Genomic DNA, 13,753 nt, shown 5'->3' on the forward strand with positions numbered 1-13,753 from the left:
AAATATTATAATTCTACAAAAATTTAAAAAGAGCTTCATTTTGGAGATTGTTATTGTATGATTTGTACAGTTGGGTTCTGTGTATAAAAACTCAAGGGTTACTCGTGAGCTGTTCAGAGATTAATCCTGTGCAGCGTCTCAGTTTGGTTTTACTTTAATAACAGCCTGATTGATAACCCCTCTGAATTCCAAGACTGAGATTTCTATGTATGTTATATTTGTATCACTGTGTGTGTGTGTGTGTGACATGAACACTGTACATGACGTGTGCATTAGCCTTTGACTCCAGCAGCAGCTCTCTATCAAGGCGCGTGTAATACTAGGTGTGTAAATGAAGTGAAATGCCTTGATATTGATTGAATGTATACAGAAAAAATTATGGTGTGAGGTCATTATTTCATGTTTTACCGATGATGCAGTTTTGGTGGACTGTTGGGGCGTTTCCATTTTTTTTTACTTATATTATTCCTGCAGTGATTGACTCAATGGTATGGTTTAATAGATTCAATGGTTCTGATCTCTAAAACCTGGCCTTGGAATGAATATGATTATATTTGTAAGTGTCTGATAATTAACATGAAACAGAGGAATGTTGCCCAATTTAAAATTTAACAAAAAACAACAACCCCCTTGCAGTACTATATGTCTTTTTTGTGTTAATCTGAAGACTCCGCTGAGTGTACATGTCTGTGATGTAAGCAACTCTCTCCATTTGTATTTTTTTACTCATGCTATGACTCATAGAGCATTACTCATCAATACATTAAGGCTACTGCCTACGCTGTGGTGTTCTGGAGTGTTTTTCTGTGCCTGCGCTCATAGAAAACCCCTTAACTTTTCTTTGAATTATTTCCTCAATTTCCAGCTGCGTCACAATAGAAAACAGCCGTTCATAAGGGTTGAGAGAGGCTTCAGCAGCCGAGAGCATCGTGCAGTGTGTTTGCATTGCATCACATATGCTGCTGCTCCGAGGGTTCATTTTTCCAGAAGGGCTGTTTTCTGAACAGGTGAAGGCAGTAGCCAGTGGCCATAAATTGTAAGACTCAGCTAGTATTTTTGAACGTGTGATTTTCTGGATCAAACCAGCTCTTGTTAAAAGGCCCCCTACTGCCTCTGACCTACTTCTTTCTAGGTCGAAGACATGGACTCATTTTCTATACCCAATACTGTCTCTGGGGTGCATGGTTAGACTTTCAGAGCAATGACAAACAGAAGAGACAGAAGTGACATAACAAACACAATGACTGGTGTTGGTTTGGTGTTTAGGAACGTCACTGAAATATCCAAAAATATAAGGTTGGAATGCATCATAAAGGAGCAGTTCACCCCCAAAAACACTTCTAAAATGCCTTCTTTGTTGACGGGATGATATTTAGTGTGTAGCACTCAAAGCAAAAACTCATCGGCTGCAGTTGTTCTTATTAAGAAACGTTTACTTGTGTTTGTGTTAGTTATGGTTAAGTGTTTACTACTGCACAAGCCGTCTGTAAATACTTCACTAGGTTTGTGTGTAAAGTCCTTCCTCAATTCCTAGAAACTACCAGCTAGTTTCAGACTAGTGGTTTTCTAAATGTGGTTGCACCAATAAAACTGAAGATTTTAACAAAAAAATGGACAAGACAAGACCGAAAGTCAACTCGGAACTGGGATAAGCATCTTCACAAGCTATTTGTTTTGAACAGTTTGCCAGCAGTGCAGGTTAAATATAGGAAAAGCTGTTTGTTCACTCAGCTTTTAAAAGTGAAATCCTCATTAAAATCTTAGGAGATTTGGGTATTATATGCCAGGAGGACTGGGACACGGGAAGGGGGACTAAATAAGGACAAAAATAAAAGCTTTACCACTGAGAATAACATTTGAGATGAACACGTATACGGTTAGGATGCCATGAATCACACGTTATGCTTCCCCCTCGTATCTACTCGATATAATTACACTGATCTGAGCTTTGTGATTCCTTTGAATTCTTTACTCCAGGGGGCACATTATGTCGTTACGCATTAATATCATTCAAAGTTAAAAATAAGTGATGCAACGTTAGGCTGGATCACAAGCTCCAAATTTCATTCTACATTCCTAGCCTCACCAAAAGAATCTCTGATCAACTAACAGTTTAAAAATGTGTGTGCTACGCTGCCTTTCAGATGGAGCTTGTGTCATCAAGCACAATCTAAAAAAAGAGCCAGTCTGGTATGTCTGTTTACTCTTTGTTGAAAATAGGTTTCAATGGCTCGTAATCATAATATCACGACACAAGATTCGCAATGGCTTTACATGTTTATGGAATAATTACCTGCCAGATTTTTTTCATTCAAAATTTTTTTTTCTCCAGAAATGGAGGCTATCTGTATTTGTGCAGTATTTACCCGCTAGTGCTCATTCACATTGTTACGTAAGTGTTGTTTATTTTAAAGACAGCAACATTTCCATAGAAGATCCGACTGAGAGAAAATGAACATTGTATTGCTCCTAGGCTAATTGAGACACTATAGTTTGCCAAGTTTATTGCCTTTTTCACTGTGTCCTAAGCATCAGCGGTTTACACCTCCATTGAGGGGAAATCTTGTCACACCTACAATGATTGTGATGAGAACATTTTGTTTTTCTCTATTAACTCCATCCCCTGCTGTCAAATAGACAAAAATACATTCATGTTTACGTTTACCACCTCAGATGATTTTCTTTAACACATTTTGGCCAAGAAGACTTTTCCTCCTGTCTGCAAATCCCAGTTCTTCTTCAAAAATAAATACAAAGCCTATGTTTCAGTACATCATTAAACAGAGGTCACATCAATTAGAAATGAGCAGTAAAAACGTCAGTGCTTCTTGATTTTGATTCAAGATTGTTTTGCATAATAAGACTCATTTGAAGTAGTTGAATCCTTCATCCTTAAACTAGGCAAAGATCTTAGCGATGAACTCCCGGAAACGTTTGGCGTACTGCTCTGGATGAACCGTTGAGATTTCTGCTCCCGCCTGCAAAACACACACAATCGCAGAACCATCAGAGATAACTGAAAATCAAAGCAATACTTTCAACTCTGTAGGATGAAGATCTAGAAAAAAACTGTGCATTGTTCCCTTTACCCTGTGTTTGACAGCCTTGGCGGCGTGAGCGGCTTTCTTCTTGGTGTCATACTGCGTCAGCACGTCAATCAGACCCATAAAATACACCTCTCTGTGGGGTGCACCTACACGGGATGGGAGGGATATGCAGCATTTTGGTGAGTAATATATTGATCATAATCTGCTAAATTATCAGCTGCAGCCCACCAATATATTAGGGCTGCGTTCCAATACCCCATCTGCTATTTAGTATGGTTGATTTTTGTTTTTAGGATGTCCCAATTCTTGTGGTCAGATTTTGCATGCTTAAAAATACCCGGATGAGGCCGAGATTTTTAGTGTTGAAAACAAGTATTCTGACCCACAATCCAGTGCGCACCGGAAGTGACGTCACATTGACGGAGCCTCCGTATGAAAAAAAAACGGGGATGTGACAGATATAAAAGCAAGAGGCAAGATCAAAGCGCAATGTTATGATGAAATAAATAAGTAAAAGTATGTCCCATTGTAGCATACTGCATGCTAACTACATTATTTTCATGGTCAGATGTAGTATGTAGAATAGAAAAAAAGAAACAGTATGCCATTTGGAATGCAGGGACGGTTGAGGACTCACCTACGGCGCTGTGAATAGCGTACACATCCACATAGGGGTCAAACTCCCCGGGCCCCATGGCTTTGAAGGAGTTCATGTAGCCGCTGATGCCTTCAGGTGAAGTGGAGTGTAGAGCTGGAGCCAGGCTGTTCTCATCCTCTGACTCTTCCTCGTCACAGGAGGACTCCATCTCCTCCTCCTCTTCCTCCTCCCTCTCCGCCCGCTCCACATCGTGAATGCCCAGCAACAGGCTGTAGTCCATCACCCGGATATGTTCCAGAAACTGTAGCAAAAAAGGGGGGGAGAGACAGACGACACGCAAACGATGTCAGAGGAAGGCTAAAACGGCTGCTTTTATAGTCGACAAAGTGTTTTTTTTTCTCCCTCACCTCAATATCCCTGTTGAACTTCTCCATGATCTTCTGCTTCTCCTCTTCGCTCACGTGCACTTTTTGCATTTTATTCCTGAAGTCGACGTCTTTGTAAGTGGGAAGCTCCTTCACCTGCAATGAGAGTGACGGTCAGCCATTGTTAATTTAGCATGGAAGTGACCATGAGTTTTATTTTTTATTTTTATGAAATCAAAGCATTGAACTGTTTCAGGGGGTTGTTAAAGGGGTATTCCAGCAATTTTAGAAGTGACAGTGATTTTGCTCTTCGAGGGGAATCAGCTGGTGAAAACAGTATGCCTATGTAATGGGAAATGTATGGATTCAGCATTGTCAAGAGCGTATGGAAGCTCACCTATGGAATTACACATTTATGGCTTTAGAATTTTCTTTTTCCCTTTTCGGGCCCGAGGAAATCATTCATCATCTTTTCAATGAGTCTGAGTAAATTTAATTTGAGCAGGACAGTACCAGGTTAGAAGTTAATGACTTATCCTATAGCCAGCTGCTTATTTAACTATCCAAGACAACACTCGTGAAAACAAAACCTGACTGCATCATTATAGTAAGAACGAAGAGTTATTAGACTAGAGCTGGATTTGATCTCACCTTCTCTTTGAAACTTGCTTCACGAGACACCAAGGACCCCTGAGAAAAATACAAAATACAACATAAACCAGACATTCACATAGCTAGAACTGTTATCTTGGCTCATTTGTATCAATCACGAGACCCTGAAAGTCACCCTGCGTTCCAAATCGCATACTTTCTACTATTTAGTATGGTAGAAAAAAATATTTAGGATGTCCCGATTCTTGTGGCCAGATTTAGGATGGTTAGAAAGACCCGGATGTCTACTACATCCTGCAGAGATTTTTAGTGTTGAAAACAGCATGCTATTTGGGCGATTCTGACCCATAATCCAGTGCGCACCTGAAGTGACGTCACATCGACGGAGCCTCCATATAAAAACAAATAGGGATGCGACGGATATAAAAGCGGCAAGGTATAATGTTATGATGAATTAAATAAGTAAAAGTATGTCCCAATTGTATGCCTACTGCATCCTAACTAGGTTATTTTATCGTCAGATGTAGTATGTAGAATAGAAAAAAGAAAGAGTATGCGATTCAGAACGCAGGGAATGTGTCCTCTTACACACTGATGGCCATGAATGCAACCGTCTGCTTGCTATACCGAGGGGATTTTGGGTTACGCGTTACTAATAATCCCCAGCATTAAAGTGTGAACAATTATGCGATATGTGTTTTTCAAGTTAGAGCCTCTGAATGTTCTCACATGCTCTTCCCTTACAAATGAACCATACAGGCAAATGACAAACTGAGTTGAGGCCAAACTAAAAATGGTGACAATAAGATGTATGTAGGCCTACTTAATGCAGCCTCTGAATCCATTGTGTAGCTTCACGCCTCCAATCCAGGATTTACCTTGAGGTCGTACTTCCTGTGTACAACCAATCTGTGGCTGAACATGTTCCTCATAACTAAGAGGTAGGTGTCCTCGCTCTCCACGCTCACTCTGTACATGGCCAGGAACTGAGGCAGCAGTGTGTTGCCGTGGCACGTGACGATATGCTATAGAGAGAGAGAACAGCAGTAAAAAGAGACAGTGAATGATGGGAAAATAAAGGCAGAGGCACATAAGCCCAGTGGCACGGAGCAGTGCTTAAAGAGGTGGATGTGGAAGTGTGGATGTCTTTTGCTTGAATACTCCTCTAATCAGATCTGGACTGGTTTTCTGTCTCTCACTGACTCAGTCCTGTTTTTTTGTATCGCTGTGCAAACATGCCGGTGATGCCATACATACAGGCAGTCAAGACAAAGGGTTTGATTGATTCCTCTGATATACAAGTGCCAGTAACTTGCCAATAATCAGGGAAGAAGATTGTCAACACAGCAAAAATAATCACCTCTAATTTATGTTGAATGTGTTTTGTTGAGTAACACAAAATGTAAACACAATTACATTTGACCACTTTGTGGTCTTTTTCAGTGACTTGTTAACAGTTTACAGTTGTTAAAAGTACAGTTGTAACCCATCACATTATTAAATATGGCTGATTTCCACTTAGCTACCACAGTTTTCAATGTCCTGGCATTGTTCATAATGGATTACTGTCATTGGATACTGGGAAACTTGAAAGGAACTGAGCCCTTGTCAATGTGATTAGTAAGACCTGTGCTTTTCCTATCAGGACAAATCAAAATGTCTGCTCTGAAACATACAAAGTCAAATATTATTCTCTGTTCAGTAATATGTCCTACGTGTCATTAAATCAGCTCTCCTATCAGTTTTCTGCAGGAACAGAAATAGTCACGACTGTTTGAAATTCACACCTTCATCTTCCAGCTTTGATGTTGTAAAACCTTTGCCATGGCAACCAGGGTTATCACAAAGAAAAGCACACTTTCTCTTGGTTTATTAAAGACAAGGGATAAAAAGGACTAATGTAATATTTGGAGTTGATCACAAATCAAAAAGTAGATCATCTAACCGAAATGAGGGTTAAACGTGAGGGTTTTGCTCACTGTTGAAGGGACATTCAAACCTCGGATCAGAAGTTGATAAGCTTTTGGGCCCTGTGTTGGTATGTACCTGGTGATACTTGGAGAGGATGTGGTGCATTTCCTCCACCTCTTCGCTGGAGATTTCTTTAACGACCAGTGTGCGGTCATATGATGTCAGCAGCAGACCCCCACTCTGCCCGTCCTCGTCTTTGAGCGGTGGACTGCGGGCCAGAGACACCTGTTGGTGAAGCAGAGGAATGACATCGACCCCGTGAAACCATTTCCATCAACTACACTGGAGTCCTGTTATAAGAGCTTTTCCCCTTAAAGGAATACTTCACCCAACTGGAACCGGCATTCAATCACTGTAACATCTCTATTATGATATAATGAATGAGGTTTTTCTTCCCTCAGTCTTCACTCAGTCTTCCCTTGGCCCAGCTGTCCTGTTATCCTAACCCTACATGTTCCCATGTGTGATGTCACACATGGGAAAATGTAGGGTTATAGACAGTGAGACCATAAAACACTCTTTCTGCCTTTTCTCAGGATAGGACGAACCGATTTCCAAACAATCTTGCACAGTATAGGATCTCAGAGTTCAACACACCTTCATATTTCCACCGGTGAAGTAGGTCTTTTTAACACAACTTATAACGCAAACAGACAGGACATCTCTAGAGATCAAGCATATTTGTGTTAGTGTGCATGATGGAACAAAAAAGCTGTATTTTGTGCTGATGGACACAGATGTGCAGCAGCAATACGACTTTTATCAGCACAGACAGCATGACTCACATAGTAATTGTGCGCTAAGCAAATGTGTACTGGGCAGAGCAACAGGTGATATGACTCGGTGTGCCACCTGGCAGATGCAAATAAGCACACAAAGAAAATGCAAATTTAGAAGGGAGGAGATCAATACATGCAGATAAGTGTCTGGGTTTCAAAGATAATATAAACCTTGGACATTCTGTGTTAGGGAAAGTCTGGGTCTCTGTTTTTCATACCTCCCTTATTCTGTAAAAAAAAAAACAACAGGAAAAATTGTTTTTTTTGCACTACTTATTGATAAAGATTTAGTTTTATATTCCTACCTGGAAATCTTCGTCCTCAATCCCAAAGTGCTCCCGCAGGTTTCTGAACACCTGCGGACAGTAGTCTTTGAATTTGAACTGTCCTGGAAGATTCTCTCTGGGAAGAAAAAAAAACATACATGAAATGAGAAGAATCAAGCTTTATCTGTTGTGACAGCTGTGCTTGACTGACAGCTGCACACCACTGATTCAAGAAACAAATTAAAACATGTCCACTCATTCAGATAATTAGGTTTAATGGGAAATAGACATCATCACCATCATCATCATCATCATCATCATCATCATCATCATCATCGTCACTAAATGTTTTTGGTTCCAGTTTCTTTCTCTCCATTTGTCCTCTTTAATAATACAGAGAAAATATAAGATCTCAGAGAACAAAAGCAACCATGTGATCAAAGGATAACATGAATAAATGCCTGCTGCTGTTTCGTGCTGCTGTTTCTATAGTGATACAATCCCAGGAATGGATTCTATTCAGAGATAGTAACCAATTACAAATTGTTTTTGTATTAAGTTACACTAAATACGTGTGTGTTCCATAAAGCCATAAAAAAACATGAATTCCGTGTGTTTCAAACGGAGTCTGCCAGCTTCTCAATCGTCCAAATTGACAATAGCAGCATTGGTTGTGTTAACACTATTTGACTGATTTCTTTTCAAGCAGTTTCTCACTTGTAAACACCAAAAGACACTTCAATAGTAATCTCCCTAGAGCAACAGCACGTAAGTAAGTAAGCTTTATTTATATAGCGCCCTTCACAGACCAGGGTCACAAGGCGCTTCACAATACACATTTTATACATACACTCAAACACCGATGGCAGTCACGTGAATGTGAGAAAAACACATTTTATTGTTCTTCCTACTTCTTCTGTTTATAAGTCTTTACACAACCTGGATTCCTCAATGGATTAAAGGATTATTGAAAGCCACTCAAGTTTTTTTTCTTAAGACTCCATCGGTATGGAAAGTGAAACTCGAGGCAGACAGGGTGTACGGCACAGCTTTCATAAGTTATCAATATCTCTTGAAACAGGCTCTGTTTCTTTGTCTGACAGACGCTCGTCCTCTGTAAGCCCCACAACACTTTCTGATGAATCAATCATCAATGTAGCCTCGACAATGCTGTACAGCGCAGACAATTATACTCTCTATCGTTTCTTTCTTTCTTTCTTTCTTTCTTTCTTTCTTTCTTTCTTTCTTTCTTTCTTTCTTTCTTTCTTTCTTTCTTTCTTTCTTTCTTTCTTTCTTTTGGCTAGGTTTGCTTTTATTGTAAGTGGAGTTCTGGTGGTTGTAAAGGTATTATTTGGGTCGAACAAAAACATTGTTGCACTTTCCGATAAGCAAGGGGAAACAAATAAATAAATCACAATACTAGCCACAGAAATCACAGGGAGTGGAGGGCTGCAGGACAGAGAGTGGAGCACAGCAGGCCTACTTGTTGAAGAGGTGGTTGTTGACTTTGATCTTGGTGCTGGCTTTGAAGTCGTCTGGAAGTAGCATGACAGGTACAGGCACCTGGCTCAGGTCATTGATCTGCGCATGAACAGTGGATAAATAGTTAATGAGCATATTCTCGCGCGCGCGCACACACACACACACGCACGCGCGCACACACACACACACACACACACAGACCAATAGAAACACATGTTATAGACGCATATAAGCACGGCACGTACCCACCGAATGATTGACTCCCCACATCAGCACGCTCAACACGGGGTCACTGGCACGGAACACCTCCACCTTCTGTTGCACAAAGTGCTTCTTCTTCGTCTTCCTTTTCGGCGCCAGAGTGGACAGGGGGTTGGATGAGGCGCCGGGAGAAGACATCGCGCTCTTACGTCAGTCTCTTGTGTGTTTGTGTGTGAGTGCACTGGGCTTTTAGCTGTCGGTCATCCGTGGCGTCCTGTGTATGTAAAGTAGCCTGAAGTCCGCCTCGTGGATTCCCAACACCTCCTGCTCACGAGACGTTTGACGTAACCTCAGCGCAACAGCAGTGAAACAAAGCAGGTGCAGAGTCCCAAGATCAATATTTTGCCAAAAAGTGATTTCAGATAATAAGCCTACGGTATTTCAGCAGGTGGGGTTCTAATCTGTCCCACATAACCCTCTTTAATGTTAGTATTATCCATGAGGGTTATTGTATCATTCTGAGGCAGAAATAACATAGGCCTATCACTATAGGTCTAGGATAAGCTGCAAGTGCGATTGTGATTATTTGGGTACAAGGCATGAATTAAAGCTATAGTGAGTAACTTTTAATATGAATGAATGTCGGGTAGCCATTGCCAAGTTGACACAGATTTGACTAAGCCATAAGCTCCACAAAACTGTTTCTGTGTTTCTCATGGCAGGGCTTACACACTTGTGTCACCCCCGACACTGGCCTAGGAGCTCAAGAAGTGCCTACAAAATGTTTCAGTTGGTGATTCCACTGTTAAGGAAAAACCTGGATGTAGCCTACAGCAGAAGGGATCAAATCCATGCGTGATCACAGAAGGCTTACCTTATGTTGATGTGCCAACAGTGTTGTTGTAATAACTCAGAATTCCTTTTGGGGGCAACAGAAGTTATGCACTATAGCTGTAGAGCTTTAAAAAGACATATCGTTGCCATTACTCTACTCTAGCCTATGAATATTCACATTTTTTTTTTACCTTTATTTATACAGGTAAATCCCATTGAGACCGAAGACTCTTTTGCAAGGGAGACCTGTTTCCCTTTCCCACGTTACCATTCACACACACATTCATACACTGATAGCAGGCTAACTATCGACATTCACACGAGGCAAGGTGGGTGAAGTGTCTAGCCCAATGACACAACAACTATGACACAGGTGGCAGGGCAGGGATCGAACCTCCAACCCTTTGATCATCGGCTGACCCGCTCTACCAACTGAGCCACAGTCACCCAAAAATATTATGACTGTTTAATCCTGATAAAGCAGCTAATGGGACTGGAATCACTTTTTGGCAGATGATCACTTTTTGGCACCACACTGGAAACACAATCATCTACAATCAGTGGAATGAAAAAACAGGCAGGAGTAATCTTTGCTCGTGCATGCAATGTGTGACACTTTTTTAAAAAATGTTTATAGATATTTTTGGGCATTTTTCATGCTTTATTGATAGTGTGAAGAGACGCCCTACCAACTGAGCTAAGCTAAATGTGTGACACATTTTTAACAGAATGTGTTTGCACGTTATTTGATAATTATTGTTTCTTTTAACACGGGCACTTCTTGGAAGCACCTATTGATGAAACATGGTAGTGGTGAAACAAAGTACCATACAGGCTGCCCTTTAAGATAGAAAATGAGCTTGGAACATGAGTAACCTACATCACGACTTTCTGTAGTTGGGGCCCCAGGTTACCCTTTTATTATTCTGTCATTGTCATTAGGTGTTTATAACTTAATTCATCTAAACAAGGTGGACAAACTATGACAAACATCCTTACATAAACAAAAAATGCCAACATCACTTTTGTTAAAGAAAGTACCAGGGTGCTCAGACTATTAAAAAAAAACATGCAAAATGTATAGAGAGATGAAAAACATAGATGCTCAAGCTTATTGTGTCTGATTTCAAAATACATTTAATAATGTAAATGTGAAAATTACTTAATAACTTAAAATAAAAATAAGGAAATATTCGTCTTCTTTTTCATCTCGGTGATGTTGGTTTTCAAGGATTAAAAGCTTTTACTTCTTGAGCCAAAGAAAAGTAACAAAACATTTCAGAAAAGTAACAAAACATTCTTTAAAAGCGCATACTTATAACAATAATAATAATAATAATAATAATAGTAATCTTTATTTGCATAGTACTTTTCAAAACAAAGTTACAAAGTGCCAGAAGCCACAAAAGCATCCATAAAAACTCTCTTTATGTTTGCAATATTAATGTCAGTGGCAGCCTTAACCTTTCTTAAACCTGATGAATGCCAAAGAAGAAAATCATAATTGTACCGTCCCCATTCAATTCAGCATATGAGATCTTAGGAGTTTTAAAATAGTACCTCAGGTGTCTGCTCTTATGGGCAACCGCTGATAAATTAGTTATTCAAATAAACTTAAATAGAATATGATATTCAAGGTAACATAAATAGGATTACATCTAGAGAGTATGTACAGCAGTTACACTTATACAATTACAGTGGTTTCAAAGTAAAAAAAAATAATTATTAAATACATCGATCCAAATCATATTGTTCCTGAAACTTGGTGGATGAAATATATATGTAACATTAATGGCTTTAAAAATGGTGACTATAAATTGCTTAAACTGCTGTAGTTTCTCTTGAGTCATTGGGCTAGAGACAATTTAGGTTACTACTAAAAGGAATGAAAAAAGAATGTCTTAACCAATACCGTCCTGATATGTTCAGTAGGGGGCGCAAGGAGACAGAGTTGCACCTTATTTTCTGGATGCATCTTCTCACTGGTAGAGAGCTTGTTATCTGTCAGGTGGTGGAGAATAGAAAAACAAATCAAGACTGGTTGAGCTCCTTTAGTTGGGCTGTTGGTTCACCTTCATCTCATATGTATATGGTGAAGCTTCAGCCCCCTCTGCTTAACAACTGAGGCCGCCCTTCTGTTTGGCCCTGGAGGTGACAGGCATGCCGTTCTGATCCACGCACCAGCACTTGCCAGGCTGCTTCCCTCGAGCCGACCAGCACTGAGCAAACACAGACAAACAAATAGAGAGAAATAAAAATTATAATAACACGTTTATATAAATAAAAATAAAAAATACTTCCATCTCCTATAAGTCATCTTTGTTTTTGTTTTCCAAAACTCACCTGCTTCTTCCGGAAGAAACCGCGCTTGTCACAGTTGGGCATGTAGATGTCATAGTGCGAGTTGAATAAATGAGCATTAAGACCCTTGATAAGGTTAGTCAGCAGTCTACGGCATGGAGGCTGTAAGACACATAGATCAACAGACATAATAAGAGCACGCCTGACTACTGCATCTAGCTCTACGGTTATGTTTCTGTGAAATATTACGGACATAATGGATAATTAGGACTTTTACCTCATTTGGATCCTCAGTAGGTGCTGGGTCTAGGGTCAAAGAGAAACGGAAAAACACTGTGTGTGAACATCTGTCTCAATCAAACAACACTTATATTGTTTCATTGTGAGGTCGCCTCTCATAATGGTGAACTCTTCAAAAACTTTTAGATGATATTTTTTTGTAATAGTTAACTAATACATGCATAGTAAAACCCATCTTCACAAACAAAGCAATGGAATGTTTCCCTATATCTCCTTGCACTGATGTCTCAGGTGCGTTGTTCTGTTTGAATCTTGTCTTCGATTATTACAAACTCACAATCACTTTACAGGAAAGGAACGACATATGGAACGCTTATGTTGATTGAATGTGAAATGTGAGGAAGTAAAAACTGTTAAAAACTGAAAAATTCAATCAGCAAACTGCTCACCTATACCATGCACCCAACGCTCAAGTGAAACCCTTCTTCTGTTTCAATCACAGGGGACAAAGTGTGTGGACCTCTTACCTGCGGCGAGGGCATCTTGGGTCTGTCCGACGGCGCTGACGTTGGTGCACACTCCCCGTCCCTCCAGCAGAGCACGCAGGGGCCTGGGCTCATCCACCCGAGGTTCACAGCGCAGACCGGGGGCACAGCTGAGCTTGTAGACCCCACACGGTTCTCCCACGGTCAGAGAGGCGGTGGAGTTCAAATCACCAACAAGCGGCTGCTGCTGCTGCTGCTGCTGACTCTGTGTGGACTTTGCTGGTGTGCAGGTGGGACATCTCCTGGACGGCGTGGTCAACGGCACTGGGCTGGACTGAGCTGTCTGCAGGAGGAGCAGCATCACCATGTTTAAATACAGCAGCATCTTGCACTGAAAGTTGTCCACTGATAGAATGGTAGCAGTCCAGTCTCCTTCACAAACTACTCTTTTTTTTTTTAGTTCTGTGCAATTAAGACTGCACAATAAGACAAGCAGTTTGCCTGTGTGTCAAAAGGTGGACTAGTAAAGTGATTCCCCTCAAGCCAAGACAAAGAGATACTGAGGCTGACAG

General features: G+C 40.5%; 2 protein-coding genes across 2 annotated transcripts; both read right to left on the reverse strand.

Annotated features, from left to right (window-relative positions):
- Positions 1-2,897: 2,897 nt before the first annotated feature.
- Positions 2,898-9,519, reverse strand: LOC307250080 (phosphatidylinositol 5-phosphate 4-kinase type-2 gamma-like; the record flags this gene model as incomplete). The annotated part of the gene is made up of 10 exons (XM_080027038.1): positions 2,898-2,978; positions 3,090-3,193; positions 3,685-3,946; positions 4,053-4,166; positions 4,662-4,700; positions 5,501-5,647; positions 6,669-6,818; positions 7,678-7,774; positions 9,122-9,219; positions 9,370-9,519. 10 exons carry the CDS (start codon positions 9,517-9,519, stop codon positions 2,898-2,900), a joined length of 1,242 nt encoding a protein of 413 aa, XP_079883164.1.
- Positions 9,520-11,468: 1,949 nt separating this feature from the next.
- Positions 11,469-13,655, reverse strand: LOC307248994 (insulin-like growth factor-binding protein 6). The gene is made up of 4 exons (XM_080025577.1): positions 13,224-13,655; positions 12,734-12,762; positions 12,499-12,618; positions 11,469-12,374 (listed from the first exon to the last, which is right to left on the reverse strand). Exons 1-4 carry the CDS (start codon positions 13,564-13,566, stop codon positions 12,270-12,272), a joined length of 597 nt encoding a protein of 198 aa, XP_079881703.1. The 5' UTR covers positions 13,567-13,655; the 3' UTR covers positions 11,469-12,269.
- Between the last annotated feature and the right edge of the window lie 98 nt (positions 13,656-13,753).

This window comes from Ammodytes marinus, assembly GCF_949987685.1.
Source record: "Ammodytes marinus genome assembly, chromosome: 4".
Classification (NCBI taxonomy): Eukaryota; Metazoa; Chordata; class Actinopteri; order Uranoscopiformes; family Ammodytidae; genus Ammodytes; species Ammodytes marinus.

Coding starts and splice junctions, on each gene's coding strand:
- LOC307248994 (XM_080025577.1), bottom strand. CDS start 13,566: ATGCTGCTGTATTTAAACATGGTGATGCTGCTCCTCCTGCAGACAGCT. Junction 12,763..13,223: donor CCAAGATGCCCTCGCCGCAG/GTAAGAGGTCCA, acceptor CTTTGACCCTAG/ACCCAGCACCTACTGAGGAT. Junction 12,619..12,733: donor CTACTGAGGATCCAAATGAG/GTAAAAGTCCTA, acceptor TGTGTCTTACAG/CCTCCATGCCGTAGACTGCT.